At 39.6% G+C, this 24,703-nt stretch overlaps 1 protein-coding gene across 1 annotated transcript in view; it reads left to right on the top strand.

Moving 5' to 3' along the window:
• Positions 1–223: 223 nt before the first annotated feature.
• The window catches only part of LOC115221788 (multidrug resistance-associated protein 1-like), a 114,046-nt gene continuing 89,566 nt past the window's right edge, over positions 224–24,703 (top strand). Inside the window, 1 exon segment of the mRNA XM_029792018.2 lies at positions 224–419. Within this exon segment, the coding sequence (XP_029647878.1) occupies positions 363–419 (57 nt within the window). The 5' untranslated portion in view covers positions 224–362.

Genomic DNA, 24,703 nt, shown 5'->3' with positions numbered 1-24,703 from the left:
GCAAAACAGTATATATATATATATATATAATATATATATACATACACACAAATATTTAACACGCATTTAATATACGTAAAATATACACACTTCACATACATATAAACATATATATAAATATATTATCCATTCATTCATATATATATTTACATATATATATATATATATATATATATATTATATATATAATACGTGCTTTGTATTTCCTTCTCTGTCTGTCACTCTTTTCACACGGATAAGATATAACTACATATATACGTATATAAATATACACATTCATACATATATATATATGCGTGTCTTTAACTACATGGAAACTTTGAGACGATCGATGCGATTTATTTAAGTTACCAATTTCCGCAATGGGAAAACATAACGAAACCAATTTCGAATATTTCTGCGGAGGAACTCCCATATGGGTAAGTAAAGAAATACTTGATTGCATTTAACTACTAACGTTAATTAACCAATTAGTGAACTACCGGTCAGTCCAGTTAACTGAACTTTTTTGTATTCGTTTCTATAGCTTTATCATTCATAAAACTTGTTTGCTCGTCCATCAGCTGTGATGTTGTTTGATCTAGTTTTGCCAAGGCTTTAACCGTTTTAGACGTTTTCATGAACTATAGCGTTCCGGTTGTGGCCTTTCTGTATTTTTTTTCTGTGGTGGGGCTCTAGGCACAAGGCCTGAAATTTTGGGGGAGGAAGCCCAGTCGATTAGATTGACCTCAGTACGCAACTGGTACTTAATTTATCGACCCCCGAGAGGATGAAAGGCAAAGTCGACCTCAGTGGTGGCCTTTCTCTATTGTACACACACACACACACCTACATGCATACACATACATACGTACATACATACGTGCGTACACACACACAAGCACACACGTGAGGGTACAGAAAAATGCCTGCTTTTCAGGGCATTGCAAAAGGGCTTGGTTGAAGGCCCAACCTTCCGAGCCCTTTAACAGGGCTTAGAAAAACTGAAGGACCGCTGCAATGAGTGTGTGGACCTGAGAGGGGGAATATGGTGAATAAAATCATAATTAACTGATCCGCCTGTATTTTTTTTCACTTAAAGTCAGGAACTTTTTAGCACCCATTCGGATATCTGTTTGTATTTGTGGAAGCTTTTCTGCAGGCATGTCGGTATACCAGTGCGTGTGTTTTCGTTGGCACACGGGTCTATTAATGTGTGTGTGTATCTGTGTGTGTGTGTGTGTATCTGTGTGTGTGTGCATGCGAATGTTGGTTTGTGTCCCCAAACAAGAAACACCATATATATTTCTTTACTGCCCACAAGGGGCTAAACATAGAGGGGACAAACAAGGACAGACAAAGGGATTAAGTCGATTACATCGACCCCAGTGCGTAACTGGTACTTTATTTATCGACCCCGAAATGATGAAAGGCGAAGTCGACCTCGGCGGAATTTGAACTCAGAGCTACGCATTTCGCCCGGCGTGCTAACGTTTTCTGCCAGCTAGACGCGCACTCGCACGCGGATACAAGCGGTGAAGTTATATAACTCAATAAGTCAGAGTTGCTTAAGTGGCTTTACAGCTAATACAATATTACAGTGTGTGTTTGTGTGTGTGTTGGGGGAAGAACTTGACAGAGACACTCTGCTGTTGTATTTTGAGTGAAACTTGTGGAAAAAAATTATTTTTCTTATATAAAGAAAAGAATTTCCAATGTTTTATGTTTGTCGAGGACAATACACAAAGCTCTTGTCCGATCTACGAGTATTTTTTTTAAATATTTAGCTTTACAATTAAATAAATGAAGTCACACGTGTGTCTGTCTATCTACCTGTCTATCTACCTGTCTATCTACCTGTCTATCTACCTGTCTATCTGCCTGTCTGTCTGCCTGTCTGTCTGTCTGTCTATCTGTCTGTCTGTCTGTCTGTCTACCTGTCTGTCTACCTGTCTGTCTGTCTGTCTGTCTATCTATCTGTCTGTCTGTCTGTCTGTCTGTCTATCTATCTATGTCTGTCTGTCTGTCTATCTATCTATGTCTGTCTGTCTGTCTGTCTATCTATGTCTGTCTGTCTATGTCTGTCTGTTTGTCTACCTGTCTGTCTATCTATCTATGTCTATCTATCTTTGTCTGTCTATCTATGTCTGTCTATCTATGTCTGTCTATCTGTCTGTCTGTCTATCTATCTGTCTATCTGTCTGTCTGTCTATCTGTCTATCTATCTATGTCTATCTATCTGTCTGTCTGTCTATGTCTATCTATGTCCGTCTCTCTATGTCTGTCTATCTATGTCTGTCTATCTATGTCTGTCTATCTATGCCTCTCTGTCTATCTATGCCTCTCTGTCTATGTCTGTCTATCTATGCCTCTCTGTCTATGTGTGTCTATCTATGTCTGTCTGTCTATGTCTGTCTGTCTATGTCTGTCTGTCTATGTCTGTCTGTCTGTCTGTCTATCTGTCTGTCTGTCTGTCTATCTATGCCTGTCTGTCTATGTCTGTCTGTCTGTCTATGTCTGTCTGTCTGTCTCTCGATATATATATAATAATAGATAGCTATAATTTCTTCAAAAACTGAAATTTATAGCCTTAGCATTTAAACCGGCCACATCCAGCCCAAACATTCTGCCTGTTTTATATTCAAACCAACCAGTGTTGGCCTCTCACACATACCCTACAATGTCATTCTAAAAATAAGCAATCATGTTGTTGAGACCTCAGAACTATGAGATAATGCATGATGAATCCAAAACAAGAGTCTGACCAAAAAACAAGATAACGAGATACTCTCATCCACTACCTGGGGGCCTACATGGCCGCAACTGACCAGAGATAGGCAGCAGTGAAAGGAGTTCAGGGAGGAGTGCATCCTTCAGGAGTGATGAAGCTCTAGATGCTGGGACTGGAGCCCAGAGGAACGGGGGGTAAATAAGAATTATATTTGACAGACAAAATAATTTAACCCTTTTGTTACTGTATTTCTGTTGAGATGCTCTGTGTTTCTTTCAATTAATTTTAAATATAACTAAGAATTTAGTAAAATAATTTAGTTATCGTTCAGCTAGTGTTAGGAACATAAATTGTGAGTAAGGTTTGGTGGAAGATTTTAATTCAAAACTTATGAAAACAAGACGTTTGTACTCAGAGCCAGAGGCAGTTTCATGTGGGTGGGTAACGAAAGGGTTAAAACTGAATTCGATAAGTAAAAGGAAATTTACATCACAATTATATACTGTGCTGTTTGTTTTTGTTTTTTTTTATGTATGAATTCATCATTAACGAATGTTGATTGTGATTCCTTAATCAACCTAAAATTGGGTCATTCACGCATGACATCACAGCCAGACACACAAATTAGGAAAATATCAAAGCTGTAAATCTTTAAGCATTTACAAGATTTGTGTGGATTCACTTTTATTTTTTCACTCTAAAGCAGTGGTTTTCAACCAGGGTTCCGCCAATACAGTCCAGGGGTTCCGCAGAACCTTAGGGTTCCACCAGTACAGTCCAGGGGTTCCACAAGAAGTTACAAAACTGCTAAAATCGGCAGTAATTTTTAATTCTCCTGTGCAGATATGTGTGCATAAGACAAATTATTGCACAGGGTTTCCTCGAGCCAGTGGAATGTTTCCTTGGGGTTCCGCTCCAGCAAAAAGTTTGAAAAGCACTGGTCTAACTAGTATCTAACTAACTGTGTCTAACTCAGTGGTTTTCAACCAGGGTTCCGTGGAACCTTAGGGTTCTGCCAGTACAGTCCAGGGGTTCCGCAAGAAGTTACAAAAATGCTAAAATCGACAGTAATTTTTAATTCTCCTGTGCAGATATGTGTGCATAAGACAATTAAGTTATTGCACAGGGGTTCCCCGAGCCAGTGGAATGTTTCCTTGGGGTTCCGCTTCAGCAAAAAGTTTGAAAAGCACTGGTCTAAAGTGTGACTTCCCAGGCAGGTGTCAAGCAATGATTTCTTTTTTTTTTTACATGTACTGTATCTTTTAATGTTTACCTATTTTAGTCATTAGAATGCGGTCATACTGGAGCACTGCCTTGAAGGTTTTCCTCAAACAAATCAACCCCAGCATTTATTTAGTCTTTTTTTTTACTCTTACTTGTTTCAGTCATTTGACTGCGGCCATGCAGGAGCACCGCCTTTAATCAAGCAACTTGACCCCAGGACTTATTCTTTGTAAGCCCAGTACTTATTCTATCGGACGTAAACACACCAGCATCGGTTGTCAAGCAATGCTAGGGGGACAAACACAGACACACAAACACACACACACACATACATATATATATATATATACATATATACGACGGGCTTCTTTCAGTTGCCGTCTACCAAATCCACTCACAAGGCTTTTGTCGGCCCGAGGCTATAGCAGAAGACACTTGCCCAAGATGCCACGCAGTGGGACTGAACCCGGAACCATGTGGTTGGTAAGCAAGCTACTTACCACACAGCCACTCCTACGCCTGTTTATTTATTTATTTTTTCCTAAAGTCTGATACTTATTCTATCGGTCCCTTTTGCTGAAATGTTAAGTTACAAAGGCATAAGGAAACCATCACTGGTTGTCAAACAGTGGTAGACACACATGCACACACACACACACATCCTATCATCTTCATCAGTTAATGTCTACAATTCTGGCATGGCTGGATGGGTTGACTGGAGCTGGCCTGGCAGAAGACTGTACCAATTTCTACTGTCTGCTTTAGCATGCTTACTAAAGCTAGACACCATTAAGAAGCCACACGTGTGTCTGTCTATCTATTTGTCTATCTCTTTGTCTGTCTATCTGGTTGTCTATCTGTCTGTCTATCTCTTTGTCTATCTGGTTGTCTATCTCTTTGTCTATCTGGTTGTCTATCTCTTTGTCTATCTGGTTGTCTATCCCTTTGCCTATCTGGTTGTCTATCCCTTTGTCTATCTGGTTGTCTATCCCTTTGTCTATCTGGTTGTCTATCTCTTTGTCTATCTGGTTGTCTATCTCTTTGTCTATCTGGTTGTCTATCTCTTTGTCTGTCTGGTTGTCTATCTCTTTGTCTGTCTGGTTGTCTATCTCTTTGTCTATCTGGTTGTCTATCTCTCTGTCTATCTCTATGTCTATCTGGTTGTCTATCTCTTTGTCTATCTCTTTGTCTGTCTATCTATCTCTTTGTCTATCTGTCTATCTCTTTGTCTATCTATCTGTCCGTCTGTCTATTCTGTACCCTAACTCTATAATAGGGTATCTATCTATACCCTAGCCCTATCAACGATATTATTTTATTCTTTGACTTGTTTCAGTCATTTGACTGTGGCCATGCTGGAGCACTGCCTTAAAGGTGATTTTAGTTGAAGAAATCGACCCCCAGGACTTATTCTTTGTAAGCCTAGTAACTTATTCTATCGGTACCTTTCACTGAACCACTAAGTTACAGGGATCTAAACACACCAGCACTAGTTGTCAAGTGATGGAGTGGGGACACACGCACACACACACACACACACACACACACACACACACACACATACACATTACACACACACACACATGCACGCACACACACATATATGATGGGCTTCTTTCAAATTCCGTCTAACAAATCCATTTACAAGGCATTGGTCAGCCCAGGGCTATAGTAGAAGACACTTGCCCAAGGTGCCATGCAGTGGGACTGAACCCAGAACCATGTGGCTGGTAAGCAAGCTTCCTACCACACAGCCATGCCAGTACCTGTATACATATGTAATGTACTGTTTCCTGATGGTAAGATCAACAACAAAAGTACTCCATCTGGTGAGATATAAATGAAACGCACGCGCGTGCAAATACGGCTGTGTTGTAAGCAGTTTCCTTCCCAACCAATTGGTTGTGGGTTCAATCCCACTGTTTCTTTACTACCCACAAGGGGCTAAACATAGAGGAGACAAACAAGGACAGACAAACGGATTAAGTCGATTGCATCGACTCCAGTGCGTAACTGGTACTTAACTTATCGACCCCGAAAGGATGAAAGGCAAAGTCGACCTCGGCGGAATTTGAACTCAGAACGTAGCGGCAGACGAAATACCCATTTCTTTACTACCCACAAGGGGCTAATCACAGAGGGGACAAATAGATTAAGTCGATTACATCGACCCCAGTGCATAACTGGTACTTAATATATCGACCCCGAAAGGATAAAAGGCAAAGTCGACCTTGACGGAATTTGAACTCAGAACATAACGGCAGACGAAATACGGCTAAGCATTTCGCCCAGCGTGCTAACGTTTCTACTAGCTTGCCGCCTTTTGGTTCTGGGTTCGATCCCACTATGTGGCACCTTGGGCAAGTATCTTCTGCTATAGCCTTGTGTTGACCAAAGCTGACTCCTTCTAGTGAATTTGCAAAGACAATTCCTCCCCTCCCCTGCCGTAGTCCTTCTTCTTTCTTTCATTATTTCTTTGGTCCTCATTAAATGCACAGAAAATGATGATAGCGATCATCATCATCATCATCGTTTAACGTCCGTTTTCTGTGCTAGCACGGGTTGGACGGTTGGACCGGGGTCTGGGAAGCCAGGGGCTGCACCAGGCTCCAGTCTGATCTGGCAGTGTTTCTACAGCTGGATGCCCTTCCTAACGCCAACCACTCCGCGAGTGTGGTGGGTGCTTTTTACGTGCCACCTGCACAGGTGCCAGGGGGGGTGTCTGGCATCGAAATTTATTCTCTCCGATCTCTGTCCTATGTGTATTGCTAAGAGCCCTTTGAATTTTAATATTTCTTCAAATATACTCCCTTATTCTGTCAATCCCCGACAAAGTCGATTTGAATTTAGAATTTTTTTTTCTCTTACCTGTGTTTAATCCTTTAGCTTTTAAACTGGTCCCATTCAACCCAAATATTCCACTTGTCTTATGTTTGAAGTGACCAGATCTTGCCTCTCGTACTGACCCTACAATGTCATTCTAAAAATGACCAATCACATCATAATGGTCTTGATTCTGCGAGATAATGCTTAATTCAAGACAACGTGAACAAATAAGCTATATATGTGAGAGGCTAATCTGAACGCTAAACGGTCAACATGTGACCCAGCCGTATCTGGCCCCAAATATCTACTTGTTGTATGTTCAAACCAACCAGATCTAGCTTCTCACACCTACCCTGCAATATCATTAGGTGCAGCCATGGCTGTGTGGTAAGAAGCTTGGTTCCCAACCACATGGTTCTAGGTTCAGTCCCATTGCATGGCACCTTGGGCAAATGTCTTTTCCTATAGCCTCGGGCTGACCAAAGTATGGAATTGACTAATATGTAAATAAATTTTTTTTTTCTGTGTTCAGAACTTTCCTTTTCTCTTATGTTATATTATTAGAATTCTGTTCTCTTCTCCTTTATTGAATGGATGAAAACATCTATAACGACAACTGGAAATTCATAAGTGTTAGTACTAATACTAACTCAAATAAATGAATTGCAAGTATATTAATCGATTTGGAGCTAAACTGGTTTACACTTGGATAAAATACATCCCTGTGAAAGAACAATCTCTTTCCATTCAAAACTCCATAAGTACACATTGTATATATCATCATCATAATCATCATCGTCGTTTAACGTCCGCTTTCCATGCTGGCATGGGTTGCACTATTTCATTGAGGACTGGTGAGCCAGAGGGCCCCACCAGGTTCAATCTGATCTGGCAAAGTTTCTACAGCTGGATGCCCTTCCTAACGCCAACCATTCCGAGAGTGTAGTGGATGCTTCTAAGTGCCACTGACATGAGGGCCAGTCAGGCGGTTCTCACAACAACCATGCTCAAAAGGTGTTTTATATATATATATATATATATATATATATATATATATATATATATATATACATATATATATAAGAGCATACAGTGAGTGTAGGGGAAGAGATACTGAGATCTTTCTCAATCATGTCCCAATCTATGGCACTTGGGCCAATGTCTTCTACTATAGCCTCGGGCTGATCAAAGCCTTGTGAGTGGATTTGGTAGATGGAAACTGAAAGAAGCCCATCATATATATCATCATCATCATCGTTTAACGTCCGTTCTCCATGCTTGCACGGGTTGGACGGTTCGACCGGGGTCTGGGAAGCCAGGGGCTGCACCAGGCTCCAGTCTGATCTGGCAGTGTTTCTACAGCTGGATGTCCTTCCTAATGCCAACCACTCCGCGAGTGTAGTGGGTGCTTTTTACATGCCACCGGCACAGGGCCATATATATATATATATATATATATATATATATATATATATAAATGCATGTGTGTGTAAAAGATCCCCATATCTCTTCCCCCACAATAAAAGAAATCATTCACATATGTATACACACACACACACACACACAGACAAAATAAAGATATACAAAGGAAGATATTTAATGTGTTCTTATTTCTGCTAAGACATACCTATGATATTTGTACCTGTTGTTCACTGCCTGGTTATAGTAACCAACAACAATTTGAATGCAATGACAAAGAAATACAACACATAACAATCATACAGATTTGGTCACATGACCTCGAAGTCATGAAGTATATTTTGCTATATAATGTTACCTCGGACACTGACACCTCGGACATTGACCACATGGTTCCAGGTTCAGTCCCACTGCATAGCACCTTGGGCAAGTGTCTTCTACTACAGCATTGGGCCATCCAAGGCGTTGTGAGTGGATTTGGTAGTCGGAAACTGAAAGAAGCCTGTCATATATATATATATATAATATATATATATATATATATATATTATATATATATATATATATATATATATATATATACCGGAGTAAACACATAAATGTGAAACAAGGTGGAAAAAAGAGTATTCAAATACCAGTGGTAGAGTAATATGCTTTACTTTAAGCAGCAGAAAATTCAACAAAATCTGTTACTCTGAGTTTCTCGTTGCCGTTCATCAGACAGTTTTTGCTAGAATGGAACTTATATATTAATTCAATCTATACTCTTACAAACGCTACACCTTTAAAAAGAAATGGACTTGTTTGATTGGCCCTTTAGAAAAAACGGTCAATCTTCGAGCGATAAACAAAAAGGTCAAAAATATATGTATATATATATATAAAAAAACTTATAAAAATTATAAAATCCGAGGAAAAAACCGAGGAAAAACCTATTGCCGTTAATGAAGACAGTACAAATTAATGCATAGAAATTAAACCTGTTATAAATACTGCAATACATATTTATATTAAAATCCACATATATATATCAACATACACAAAAGGATGCGCGTAAACGCCATACATACATATACAGACGTATGAATATGAATCTAAATTATACACATAAAAGCATGTGTACATATATTGACGCAAACCGTCTCGCACGCAAGCTAAAATTCATCTATGTAGCAATTCTCATATACTGAGCAAGGAGGGGAACGAAAGAAAGGGAAAGAGAGAAAAAGGAACGAAGGAGGGTGGGGAAAAAACTTGTAGCGATGTTATTGGCATCTATAGAGGCCAGTATACATACACAAGTTTGAATTGATACATATACATACCGTCGTGTGTATGCGTGCTTAAGCACAAGCATACTTTCACTTACACATACACAGATACGCATGCTTACAAATACATATGCTTTGCTATACACAAACTTATATAAACATTCTAAATTTGACAACATTGCTTTTTAAAAAAAACATTGCTTTTAAAAAAAAAATGGGTGCATTAATAAAAATATATACAAAAGACATATAAAATAAAATATAACATCCTATTTTGGGTCATTTATAAATAATCAAGGTAATATAAATAATCAAGGTAATCTTATGCAATACAATAACATGAAAACAAAGTTTGTAGGTTTTTCCTAATATATATGTAGAAACAATAAGACTTTGTTATAGGTCCGTCGTAGCGCTCAAGAGTCAAAATCAAACGCCTGATTTCGAATAGTGTCACGGACACATACAAAAAAGACAACACGAATATATACAAAGAGGTGAACTTAGAAGCAAGAGGAATAGCTAACGATCTTAAGATTAGCGATAGGATTGAATACCTTTCACCACAACCAGCTTTTATTACTCTGAAAGACCATAAAGACATTTTAGTAGAAACCCCAAATGTAGATTGATAAATCCGGCTAAAACTGAGATAGGAATTATTAGCAAAAATATTTTGGACCGTATTTTGTTAAGTTAGATAGTGAAGTAGACTTGAGAATTTGGAAGAATAGTAAGTCAGTTATAGAGTGGTTTAAAGGTATAGCTATAAGAATAATTGTAGTTTCACACAATTCGACATTATTGACTTTTACCCGTCGATATCTAGGACGTTGCTCCTAAGGGCATTGGACTTCGCCAAGCAGTATGTCAACATCGATAGCTCGGAAATTGAAATTATTATGCATGCGAGGAAATCGCTTCTGTTTTTCGAGGATTCCACCTGGATTAAGAAGACTGAGGATTCTCTTTTCGATTGTACCGATGGGGGCATACGACGGGGCTGAATTATGTATGCTCATAGGAGCCTTTATTCTCCATAATCTAAAAATAGAATTCCCATTTATAGATGCAGGTCTATATAGGGATGACGGCCTTATAGCCACGCATTATCTAAACGGCCATGAATCAGATAGACTTAGGAAGGACCTTATAGCTTTCTTTCAAAGGATGGGCTTACGGATTACGATAGATACTAACCTGAATAGTGTAGATTTTTTAGACGTAAATTTTAATGTAAGATCGGATAGATTTAAACCTTTCCGTAAGCCCAATGAAAAGCTATCGTATATTAGCAAAGATTCGAACCATCCACCAGTTATCCTTAGCAACTTAGTCAGCAATGTAGGTAGAAGAATATCTTCAATTTCTTCGGACGAGGCAGCATTCCATAATGCTGCACCTTATTACGATAGCGCATTAAAGAATAGTGGATTCTCGGAGAAGATCCAGTTCACCAGCTTAATGCTAATAATAATGCTGCACGAAGAACTAGGACCAGAAAGTTTTGTGGTTCAACCCGGCTTTCAATTTGGCCGTAAAGACTAATATAGGTAAGGAATTTTTGAGATTAGTCTCTAAGCATTTTAAGCAGGGTCATAAATTCTACAGAATATTTAATAGAAGAACCCTGAAGGTTAGCTATTCTTGTTGCAGAAATTTCGCCTCTTACATTAGCCAACATAATAGGAAGCTATTGAGATTAGACATGGTGCCGAGCCCATTAGAAATGTAATTTCAAAAACGAAAGCTCCTGTCCGTTAGAAGGAAAGGTGAAATGTAGTGAATGAGTAGTTTATAGAGCCAAGGTGCAAGTGGAAGGCTCATCGGAATACAAGACATACACAGGGGCTTCAGAAAATTCATTTAAAACAAGATTTTATGCAAGAAAGTATGCTTGTGCTTAAGCACGCATACACACGACGGTATGTATATGTATCAATTCAAACTTGTGTATGTATACTGGCCTCTATAGATGCCAATAACATCGCTACAAGTCCCCCCCCCCTCTTTCGTTCCTTTTTCTCTCTCCCTTTCTTTCGTTCCCCCTCCTTGCTCAGTATATGAGAATTGCTACATAGATGAATTTTAGCTTGCGTGCGAGACGGTTTGCGTCAATATATGTACACATGCTTTTATGTGTATAATTTAGATTCATATTCATACGTCTGTATATGTATGTATGGCGTTTACGCGCATCCTTTTGTGTATGTTGATATATATATGTGGATTTTAATATAAATATGTATTGCAGTATTTATAACAGGTTTAATTTCTATGCATTAATTTGTACTGTCTTCATTAACGGCAATAGGTTTTTTCCTCGGTTTTTTCCTCGGATTTTATAATTTTTATAATTTTTATAAGTTTTATATATATATATACATATATTTTGACCTTTTTGTTTATCGCTCGAGATTGACCGTTTTTTCTAAAGGGCCAATCAAACAAGTCCATTTCTTTTTAAAGGTGTAGCGTTTGTAAGAGTATAGATTGAATTAATATATAAGTTCCATTCTAGCAAAAACTGTCTGATGAACGGCAACGAGAAACTCAGAGTAACAGATTTTGTTGAATTTTCTGCTGCTTAACATAAAGTATATATATATATATATATGCATACTCTTTTACTCTTTTACTTGTTTCAGTCATTTGACTGTGGCCATGCTGGAGCACCGCCTTTAGTCGAGCAAATTGAGCCCAGGACTTATACTTTGTAAGCTTAGTACTTATTCTATTAGTCTCTTTTGCCGAACCGCTAAGTTACGGGGATGTAAACACACCAGCATCGGCTGTCAAACGATGTTGGGGGGGGGACAAACACAGACACACAAACATATACATACACACATACATAGGTATATATATATATATATATATACATTTATGTATGACGGGCTTCTTTCAGTTTCCGTCTACCAAATCTCCGAATCCATTCACAAGGCTTTGATCGGCCCGGGGCTATAGTAGAAGACACTTTGCCCAAGGTGCCATGCAGTGGGACTGAACCCGGAACCATGTGGTTGGTAAGCAAGCTACTTACCACACAGCCACTCCTGCACCTATATATATGGGTATGTGTGTGTGTGTGTGTGTGTGTGTGTATATATATGCTTGTGTGTCTGTGTTTGTGCCCCCATCATCACTTGAAACCAATGCTGGTGTGTATATGATCCTGTAACTTAGCGGTTCGACAACAGAGACCGATAGAATAAGTACTAGGCTTACAAAGAATAAGTCCTGGGGTCGATTTGTTCGATGAAAGGAGGTGGTGCTCCAGCATGGCCGCAGTCAAATGACTGAAACAAGTAAAAGAATAAAAGAATAGTTTTTTCAAGATAATCTTTTTTGTTGTTAATCTCTGTATCATTGTGACCAAGCTGTGCGGTAAGAAGTTTGTTTCCGAAACACATGGTTCTGGGTTCAGTCCTGCTGTGAGACACCTTGGGCAAGTGCTCTCTACTGTTACCTTCAGGCTGACCAAACCCTTGTGGATATGTTTGGGGAATAGAAACTATAAGATGTCCTTCCTGCGTGTGTATTTATGTCTGGGTGTATATACACACACACACACAAAATGCATGTAGTGTGGAGTAGATAGACAGCTGACAACAGATGAAGGGTCATTCTATGTTTATTTGTTCTGTTTTCCATCTTTTTCTCTCATTGTTTGTATATTTCACTTGTTTGTTTTCATATTTCATGTTGTTTACACTGTTGGTGATGCCCTGTACCCATACATGCATATATATAATATATATATATATAATATATATATATATATATATATATAATATATATATCATCATCATCATCATCGTCGTTTAACGTCCGTTCTCCATGCTAGCATGGGTTGGACGGTTTCGACCGGGGTTCTGGGAAGCCAGAAGGCTGCACCAGGCTCCAGTCTAATTTGGCAATGTTTCTACAGCTGGATGCCCTTCCTAACGCCAACCACTCCGTGAGTGTAGTGGGTGCTTTTTACGTGCCACCTGCACAGGTGCCAGGCGGGGCTGGCAACGGCCACGGTCAGATTGGTGTATTTTATGTGCCACCGGCACGGAAGCCAGTCGAGGCGGTGCTGGCATCGGCCACGAGTCGGATAGTGCTTTTTACGTACCACCAGACCAGGGATCCTGGCTGGTTCAATTCGATTTCGATTTCGCTTGCCCCAACATGTCTTCACAAGCAAAGGGGGTTGGCAAGGGTGCCTGTCGTACGGTCGCATTGGAGTATTTTACGTGCCACGGCCACGAGTCGGATAGTGCTTTTTACGTACCACCAGACCAGGATCCTGGCTGGTCAATTCGATTTCGATTTCGCTTGCCCCAACATGTCTTCACAAGCAAAGGGGTTTGGCATGGGTGCCTGTCGTACGGTCGCATTGAGTATTTACGTGCCACGGCCACGAGTCGGATAGTGCTTTTTAGTACCACCAGGCCAGGGATCCTGGCTGGTTCAATTCGGTTTCGATTTCGATTTCGCTTGCCCCAACATGTCTTCGCAAGCATGGGGGGTTGGCATGGGTGTCTGTCATCGGATGAGGTTCTATATCGACTTCGCTTGCCTCAACCGGTCTTTGTGTCCAAGGGAGGAAAGGCATTCATAAGTGGGCTGGGCTCACTTGTCCTGCCTGGTCTTCTCACGTACAGAATATTTCCAAAGGTCTCAGTCTCTGGTCATTTCCTCAGTGAGGCCTAAAGTTCGAAGGTCGTGCTTCACCACCTTGTCCCAGGTTTCCTGGGTCTACCTCTTCCACGGTTCCCTCAACTGCTAGGGATTGGCACTTGTTCTCACACACCTATCTTCATCCATTCTCGCCACATGACCATACCAGCGCAATCGTCTCTCTTGCACACCACAACTGATGCTTCTTAGGTACACATTTCTCTCAAGGTGCTAACGCTCTGTCGAGTATGTACACTGACATTACACATCCATCGGAGCATACTGGCTTCATTCCTCACGAGCTTACGCATGTCCTCAGCAGTCACGGCCCATGTTTCGCTGCCATGTAGCATGGCTGTTCGTACACACGCATCATACAGTCTGCCTTTTACTCTGAGCGAGAGGCCTTTAGTCACCAGCAGAGGTAAGAGCTCCCTAAACTTTGCCCAGGCTATTCTTATTCTAGCAGTTACACTTTCAGCGCACCCCACCCCCACTACTGACTTGGTCACCTAGATAACGGAAGCTATCAACTACTTCTAGTTTTTCCCCCTGGAAAGTGACGGAAGTTGTTTTCTGCAGATTTTCGGAGGTTAATGCTCCCGAGCATCTGCCACAATACAAAAACTATCTTCCCAGTTAGCCTACCTTTGACATTGCTGCACCTCTTATGTGTCCATAGCTTACACTGGGTACATCTTATAGAGTTTATATATATATATATATATATATATATATATTATATATATATATATATATATATATATAATATATATTATAATATAGTAGTTCCATATGCGCAGGAGTGGCTGTGTGGTAAGTAGCTTGTTTACCAGCCACATGGTTCCGGGTTCAGTCCCACTGCGTGGCACCTTGGCAAATGTCTTCTATTATAGCCTCGGGCCGACCAAAGCCTTGTGAGTGGATTTGGTAGATGGAAACTGAAAGAAGCCCGCCGTATATATGTATATATATGTATGTGCGTGTATGTGTGTCTGTGTCTGTGTCTGTTCCCCTAGCATTGCTTGACAACCGATGCTGGCATGTTTATGTCCCCGTAACTTAGCGGTTCGGCAAAAGAGACCGATAGAATAAGTACTGGGCTTACAAAGAATAAGTCCCGGGGTTGAGTTGCTCGATTAAAGGCGGTGCACCAGTATGGCCGCAGTCAAAATGACTGAAAGAAGTAAAAAAAAAAAGAAATATATCACTGTGATCACCGTGACCGGCCAGGCTATCAGATGTTGCTACACATCGCTGGTCACAATGTGCTTCACATTATTTTAGCCTTCAAACGACGCCACCCCGCTGACTAAGCAAGCAGGCCAACAGAAGAAAGAGTGAGAGAAAGTTGTAGCGAAAGAGTACAGCAGGGGTTGCCACCACCCAGTGCCGGAGCCTCGTGGAGTTATAAGTGTTTTCGCTCAATAAACACTCACAACGCCCAGTCTGGGAATCGAAACCGCGATCTTACAACTGCGAGTCTGCTGCCCTAACCACTGGGCCATTGCGCCTCCACACACACACACACCCACACACACATACACATACACATACACCCACACACACATACACACACACACACATATACACATACACACACACACACATACACACACACACACATATGTATGTATATATATATATATATATATTATTTATATTATTATTTAGTTGAACACCACTCATCCATTTCCAAGTAGTTATATATATATATATATATATATATATGTGACCTCGTGTGTACCGTTGGCGATTTTTTTTTTTCCTCCGTCTTCCCTTCTCTGGATCTTTCCTTCTATGTTTCCGACGAAGAGCTCCGCTCGAAACGTTAAACCCTCCTTCTTTCCTTCTTTCCTGAGCGTCCAATAATACTATATTTGTTTCACGTCCTCGCGTTGTTGTGTTTTTTTGTGCTTTCTTGTTTGGATTAACTATATATATATATATATATTATATATATACATACACACATACATATATACAGGTATGTTGATGCAAACAGGTAAAATAGATCTCCAAATATGAGTGCCTGTATATTTTTATTAATATTTAGCAGAAGCAACAGAGTGAATCAAAGTGTGAAATATTTGTGTGTTGGCACTTACACACACACACACGTCTGCCTGCGTCTCTGTCTATCTATCTGTCTGTCTGTCTGCCCTCTCTCTCTCTCTCTCTCTCTCCTACATGTGTCATACAAAAATCATTACTCATAAATACATTTTTATCCTACCCTTTTAACGTAACCCTATATCTCCACACCTTGTTTTCATTCTCATTCGACAATGGACAGAGACCTAAATCACTCACATGGTTTACATTTTGTGTATCAAAGGATCAGAGATAAAATAGATTAAGAATAAGAAAAAAAACTAAGATTAGTATTACATTCACCTTTTTTCTCTGTTTTCTTTTATTTTTCTTTTATATCATATGTTGTTATCGGCAACTGATGGCGTCAGCATTTGTGGGTTAGCAAATGGGCCAATTGAAAGTTTACTACACCTTAGAAGGTGAGAGTGGTAATGTTGTGCCTTTGGAGTTGTTTGCACTAAATAAGTAATTCTTATTCAAAGCACCTGTTGATCAGGTAACTCGTTAGCCTGTGTCTCTTTTCGGCAGTATATACACAAACAGTTAAGGCAGATAATGGCTGAGTTGTTAGCATACCACAGAAAGTGCTCAGTGATATTTCATATGCCGTCATGTTCTGAGTTCAAATTCTGCTGAGACCGAACTTGCCTTTCATGCATTCTGGGTCGATAAAATAAATTCCTTCTCCCCGAACTTGCCTTTCATGCATTCTGGGTCGATAAAATAAATTCCTTCTCCCCGATATTTTTGGCCATGTGCCAAAATTTGAAACTAATATTAAAATATTAACATGTAAGATGGCTAACGGGTGGAACTTGTAGCATGCCGGGCAAAATGCTTTGAGGCATTTCATCTGTCTTTATGTTTTGAGTTCAAATTCCACTGAGGTTGACTTTGCCTTTCATCCTTTCAGGGTCGAGAAAATAATACCGGTCAAGCACAACAGTCAATATAATTGACTTACCCACTTCCCAAAATTGCTGGCCTTGTGCCAAAATTTGAAACTAATGTATACATAAACGTGTTCACACCATTATCACCATTGTTTTAACATCCATTTTTCCATGCTCGCATGGGTCAGAGGGGGTTCATTAAGGAAGATGTTCTAGGTGTCAGCATGGCTCTGTTGTAAGGAGTTTGCCTTCCAACCAGGGCTGGCTCAAGGTACCGGCAATTCGGGCAGTTGCCTGGGGTACCATGTGCTAGGGGCTGCCAAGGAAGGCATAACAAAGACAAGGAAATTTTCATGATTGTCAGCTTGAACATGCCAAAGTTTAGTTTGCCTGGGGCACCAGCAACCCTAGGGCCAGCCCTGTTCCCAACCACGTGGTCTTAGGTTCAGTCCCACTGTGAGCATCTTGGACAAGTGTCTTCTTTGGCCCTGGGTCAACCAAACCTTTGTGAATGATTTTGCTTGATGGAAACTGTAGAAGTTTAAGGCGGTGAGCTGGCAGAAACGTTAGCGCGCCGGGCAAAATGCTTAGCGGTATTCGTCTGCTGCTACGTTTTGATTTCAAATTCTGCCGAGGTCGACTTTTGCCTTTCATCCTTTCGGGGTCGATAAATTAAGTACCAGTTACATACTGGGGTCAATGTAATCGACTTAATCTGTTTGTCTGTCCTTGTTTGTCCCCTCTGTTTAGCCCCTTGTGAGTAGTAAAGAAATAGGTATTTCGTCTGCCGCTATGTTCTGAGTTCAAATTCCGCTAAGGTCAACTTTGCCTTTCATCCTTTCGGGGTCAATAAATTAATTACCAGTTACGTACTGGGGTCGATGTAATCGACTTAATCCCTTTGTCTGTCCTTGTTTGTCCCTTCTATGTTTAGCCCCTTGTGAGCAATAAAGAAATAGGAAACTGTAGAAGTTGTAAAAGTTTGTTCTGTATATGTGTGTATGTATATGTATGCATATGAATGTAGGTATGTGTATGTATATGTATATGTATTTATGTATATGTATGTGTTTGTGCATGTACGTGTATATGTGTGAGAGACTCCTTGGCTTTATGCGATAGTTGTAAATGAATATCACCATCCTACAAGTGACATCATTCATTTTCCTGTGAAAACTTGCTGGGTCATGTGGAACCTCACCTTAATTAGAAACAGGTGATTGTTGTGAACAGGAAGGGCTTCCGATTGTAGAAAATCTTCCTCCACAAATTGCCATCCAACTTATGGGGGAAATGGGTGTTAGACGATGATGATGAAAGCAATACAAAGTGCATTGTAATCAGTGATGTGTAACAACATCTGATAGTCTGGCCAGTTATGTGATCATGTCATACATACATACATACATACATATACACATTTATACATACAAACACAGATACATACATATATATATATATATGCAGGTGGCACGTAAAAAGCACCCACTAAACTCACAGAGTGGTTGGCGCTAGGAAGGGCATCCAGCTGTAGAAATATTGCCAGATAAGACTGGAGCCTGGTGCAGCCTTCTGGCTTCCCAGATCCCCGGTCGAACCGTCCAACCCATGCTAGCATGGAGAACGGACGTTAAACAATGATGATGATGATGATATATATATATATATACATTCATACATACATACATATATACATGCATGCATGCATACGTCCGTCCGTCCGTCCGTCGTCCGTCCGTCAGACAGTCAGTCAGTCTGTCTGTCTGTCTTTCTGTCTGTCTGACTGACTGACTGACTGACTGACTGATGTATGCATATATATATATGTATGTATGCATGTATATATGCATGTATATATGTATGTATGAATGTATATATGCATGTATGCATGTATATATGTATGTATGAATGTATATATGTATGTATGCATGTATATATGTATGTATGAATGTATATATGTATGTATGCATGTATATATGTATGTATGAATGTATATATGTATGTATGAATGTATATATATATATATCGTCTGTCTGTCTGTCTGTCACTCACTTAAAGATTTATGATGATCTCTTAAGATCAAAATTTCCATCAGAATCAGTTGTTGATTCTTACAAAAAATGCATTTTTCTACCGGAAAATTCCCAAATTTTCTGGAAAATGCCAAAATTTTGACATCTCTATTCATGCAAACAACTTTTCTCTAAAATGAAATACACAGAAAATCGTCTCAGAACAAATTTGGCATGGGTTAAATCAGGATTTTTCAACCATTTTTTTTTTTTCATCAAAGGACCCCTATTTTATTCTGCTGGGCCCTTTTGATTACTATTCTATTCTGATGAATCCCCATAACCATACAATGTCTAAAAACTAGTTTTAAAGAAACTCCTTTCAAAATTCCTGTTTTATTGTTCACACGTTCCCTTATTTTGGTTGATCTATGTAAAACAGAAGAGAAAGAAACCTAGCTGTTTCTTGCAATACGTACCATTATTTGTTTATTTATTTATGTGCCCTTTTCAAGCCTAGCCAGGCTCATGGGCCCAGTTTCCCGGTTTCTGTGGCGTATGTGATCCCCCATCCTCAGCTGGATGGGACGCCAGTTCATTGCAGCGTTGCTCCAGAAACATGTAGAAAGAGTGAGAGAAAGTTGGGGCGAAAGCGTACAACAAGGGTCACCACCATCTCCTGCCAGAGCCTCGTGGAGCTTTAGGTGTTTTCGCTCAATGAACATACACAATGCCCAGTCTGGGAATCGAAACCGTGATCCTCCGACTGCGAGTCCGCTGCCTTAACCACTGGGCCATTGCGCCTCCACATACATACCATTACATACATCTAAAGCAAAATTCTTTAAGGGACCCTGAGAAATCCCCAATGTACTATTTTGCTTGCATGGATCCTCAGAAGTCTCACATGGAACCCCAAGGGTCATATGGACTATGGTTGAAAACCATTGGGTTAGATGTTTTGACTGGAAATGGTAAGCCAGAGATTTGCACCAGGTTCCGGTCTGATTTGGTGTCTACGGCTGGATGCCCTTCCTAGTGTCAACCACTCCAAGAGCATAATGGGTGCTTTTCATGTGCCACTGGCACAGGTGCTGTTATGTGCCACTGGCAACGGTGCCAGTTATGTAACACCAGCAATGGCCACCACTACGATTTCACTTGGCTCGACAAATCTTCACGAGCCAAATATTTGTGTGTGTGGCTTTTTTGTCTGCGTTTGTTCCACCTAATTGCTTGACAACCGCTGTTGGTTTGTTTATGTTCCAGTAACTAAGCGATTTAGCAAAAATGACCAATAGAATACATACCAAGCTTAGAAGGACAAAAACAACAAATAAAAGTACTGGGGGTCAATTCATTTCACTAAACACTTCAAGGAATGCCCCAGTATGGCCACAACTCAACAACTGAAACAAAAGGTAAACGACATGGTTTCCTCAGAACCGCTTTGTTGCTAAGATATTAACGAGCTTCTACACCTGAATATCCAGAAACCTGAGGATAACAATTAAACCTCTGAACAGCCACAATTAATCAAGATAATTAATGGGTAGAGTTGAAATCATGTTTTGTTTTTTTGTTCTTTTTTTATTGTTGTGGCATGAAATGTACTTTTAACTTTTTTTTTTACTTGAGCTAATTAAGAGGTTGACTTTCATAAAATTAAAGCTTATAAAATTTGTATCGGTTGTTTTGTTACCATATTTTGGGTTGTAATTATCTACCTTGATTTCAATTAATTTTGGGAAAAAATGAAGAATTTAGTCGGCTTTAATGATCAGGCCGACCAAGACCTTGTGAGTGGATTTGGTAGACGGAAACTGAAAGAAACCTGTCGTATATATATATATATATATATATATATATATATATGTGTGTGTCTGTGTTTGTCCCCTTAGCACTGCTTGACAACGGATGCTGGTGTGTTTACGTCCCCGTCACTTAGTGGTTCGGCAAAAAGAAACCGATAGAATAAGTACTGGGCTTACAAAGAATAAGTCCCGGGGTCGATTTGCTCGACTAAAGGTGGTGCTCCAGCATGGCCGCAGTCAAATGACTGAAACAAGTAAAAGAGTTAAGAGTAAAAGAGTTAGGTGTTAGACATAAATAAATATATTTTGATGGGAGCTGTTTCTAATTTAGATCACTTTAACCCTTTTGTTACCATATTGTGAAATATATTCTTTGCTTCAATTAATTCTAAACCACCAAGGTTTGTTATTCCATGATATTCGAACCTCTTAACACCTGGCTTAGACCATCGCCCCTCACCCTCTCAAATACTGTCCCACCCCATATAGTCAAGGTTTTTTCCCCCCCCTTTTCCTACCCACAGGGTATCCAGAACTGTTTTTATTCAATAAGTCTTCCTTCCAACATGGTGATGTATGACTGAAAGGAGATTTGACTGTTATGTGTAGCATGTTGAGTAAGTCTGCAGAAACCCTTGCTTGCTGGTTGGCTCAGATGAGATGTAGTGGCACATTGCGGCAGATGTAGTTGTAATGATAATTCAGAAGAGAGGGGAGTGGCGGTCTGGAGGGGGTCTGGTAACCAGTCTTGGAGCAGTGCAATGATGCGACTGTTTAGCCCAAGGTTATCATTGAACAAACAAGTCTCTCGTCAAAGACAGTTCACACATGACCATCCTGTTTGTTTTTTTCTTTCTTCAGAGACTCTGTGTTGAGGAGAAATTTAATATTCATTAATAAATCTCTGAGCTAGGTATAAGCAGTAGCTGCACGACATTGTGAAGCATATTTGCCATTTAAATGTGGCTAACCACTAAGGGTGGATGCTACAGTAGCTTGTAGTCCCAGGAGGACACCTCCTAGCCAGTTGGAGGAGGTGTCCTCCTGGGGCTACAAGCTACAGTAGCATCCACCCTTAAGGGTTAGCCACATTTAAGTGACAAATATACTTCACGATATATATATATATATAATTATATATATATATATATGCAGCCACAGAAAAAACTGCAAACGTGAATGTGTATAAATGTATAAACATGCATATATATATATATATATATACACCACCCACAGCACACCGCCCACACACCCATCCCCACATCTTTACACCTACACATACATACACATATCGTATCACAACACACCACCCACACACCCATCCCCATATCTCCACACCCATACACACGTCCAGACCACCAGCCCTCTTTCACACACACATACATACTCTCTTATACACATACGCATCTTCATGTTGGGGCGAAGTCACTTGACCCTGTTATCTCCCCTACTATCCCTCTAGCGTCTAACGTCTGACCTCTGACATCTGACCTCTGACGTCTGACTTCTGCCTGAAATCAGAATGCCATGATGGACCGTTAACTCCTACACGCATTTCTTTCTCTCCTTGTTTCTTTTCTGTGTATCTTTCTGTTGAAGAGCGTAGGCTCGAAATGTAAAAGACTTGTTTTATTTCTATTCCTGAGCGCTATACTAATACATTTGTTTGTTTATACTCCACCTGCCTTTGTCTTTTGTTTATTTTCATAAACTTTCCCGTTATATATATATATATATATATATATATATTTTCGTGACTCTCGTGACCGACCAGACCATCAGATGTTGTTACACATCGCTGGTCACAATGCGTTCGCATTGTTTTAGCCTTTGAATGACGCCACCCCGCTGGCTAAGCGAGCAGGCCAACAGAAGAAAGAGTGGTGAAAGAGTACAGCAGGGATCACCACTCCCTGCCGGAGCCTCGTGAAGCTTTAGGTGTTTTCGCTCAATAAACACTCACAACACCCGGTCTGGGAATCGAAACTGCGATCCTATGACCGCAGGTCCTCTGCCCTAACCACTGGGCCATTGCACCTCCACACACACACACACACACTCACATATATATATATATATATATATATATATATATATATATATATATATATATATATATATATATATATATATATATATATATATATATAATATATATATTATATATATATAAGCAATAATAAATCTCTGAGCAAGGTATGAACAGTAGCTGCACAACATCGTGAAGTATATTTGCCAGTTTAATGTGGCTAACCCCTAAGGGTGGGTGCTACAGTAGCTTGTAGCCCCAGGAGGGCACCTCCTCCAGCTGGCTATTGACACACTTTCTGTGCCCTATCAGTATTTGCAATGGAAGCTATCCTTCCCGTCTTCAACCTGTATGATACGCATGGACTCGAGTTTCTGGCAGTTGACCCGTCATCAGCGTTTCCTTAATTAATTAATTATGCTAATTCCGCAGGATTGATTGACAACACAGAGGCTTGTTAATCAGTCTTGTGCTGTAGTCTACTGTAAATGTAGTGCAATGCTTTCGTTCCACACAAAAATGAAATAAATAGATTTGTAAGATAAACAATGAGGCCACTTCAACAAAATAACTGGGTTACATGCACATGTATAAATAAATGTATATACATGTGTGAGTGTGTGTATATGTTTATAAATGTGTATGTGTGAAATAGTATTCTGTGGTTTTTATACTCTATGTAGATATATCTGTGTGTGTGTATGTACAGGAGTGGCTGTGCAGTGAGTAGCTTGCTTCCCAACCACGTGGTTCTGGGTTCACACCCACTGCGTGGCACCTTGCGAAAGTGTCTTCTACTAGATCCTCGAGCCAATCAAAGCCTTGTGAGTGGATTTGGCAGACGGAAACTGAAAGAAGCCTGTCGTATGTTTGTGTGTTTATGTTTGTGTGTCTGACCATCGCTTGACAACTGATTTTGGTGTGTTTACGTCCCCATAATTTAGCAGTTCGGTTAAAGTGACCGATAGAATAAATACTATGCTTACAAAGAATAAGTCCTGGGGTTGATTTGTTCAACTAAAGGCGGTGCTCCAGCATGGCAATAGCCAAATGACTGAAAAAAAATAAAAGAGTAATGCTTTGTACTTTTTTTTGTTGTACACGCTTCATGATGTCCTGTACCCACATATGCATATATATATATATATTTATATATATATATATCTATATATACCGGAGTAAACACATAAATGTGAAACAAGGTGGAAAAAAGAGTACTCAAATACCAGAGGTAGAGTAATATGCTTTATTTAAAGCAGCAGAAAATTTGTTGAATTTTCTGCTGCTTTAAATAAAGTATATATATATATATATGGTAGAATAATAAAAAAAAAGGTTCTTGGTAGAGTATAATATATTTAAAAAACTGAGTAGAGATAGCTTTGGTGGTGGGGTTATTTTTATTTTAATGATATGAGCTAGCTTTTTGACAGCCATTTTGAAACAGAAATTCTGTTCTTTACAAGGTTGTTTACATAGCAAAAGATTTTTTCTTACAAGTTTACAAATAAGAAAATAAAGATAGGACATAAAAGATAGAAAAAAAAAATATAGAATATAAATTCTAATATAAAAAATAAAATAAACAAATTTTAAAAATAATGCAAAAAGTAAATACAACAGCATGTGTGAAAAAAGAAGAAAAGGAAGGAAAGGAAGGGGAAAATGGAAGGTAAGAAGAGAAAAATTAGTTGAAATGGTTGTGAAAATAAATAGGATATTTTTAGGAAAGGTCAAAAA

Source organism: Octopus sinensis, linkage group LG18 (assembly GCF_006345805.1).
Source record: "Octopus sinensis linkage group LG18, ASM634580v1, whole genome shotgun sequence".
In the NCBI taxonomy this organism is placed as follows: domain Eukaryota; kingdom Metazoa; phylum Mollusca; class Cephalopoda; order Octopoda; family Octopodidae; genus Octopus; species Octopus sinensis.
Note: the sequence above shows the minus strand (reverse complement) of the source record. Positions and strands in the feature narration are given on the sequence as shown.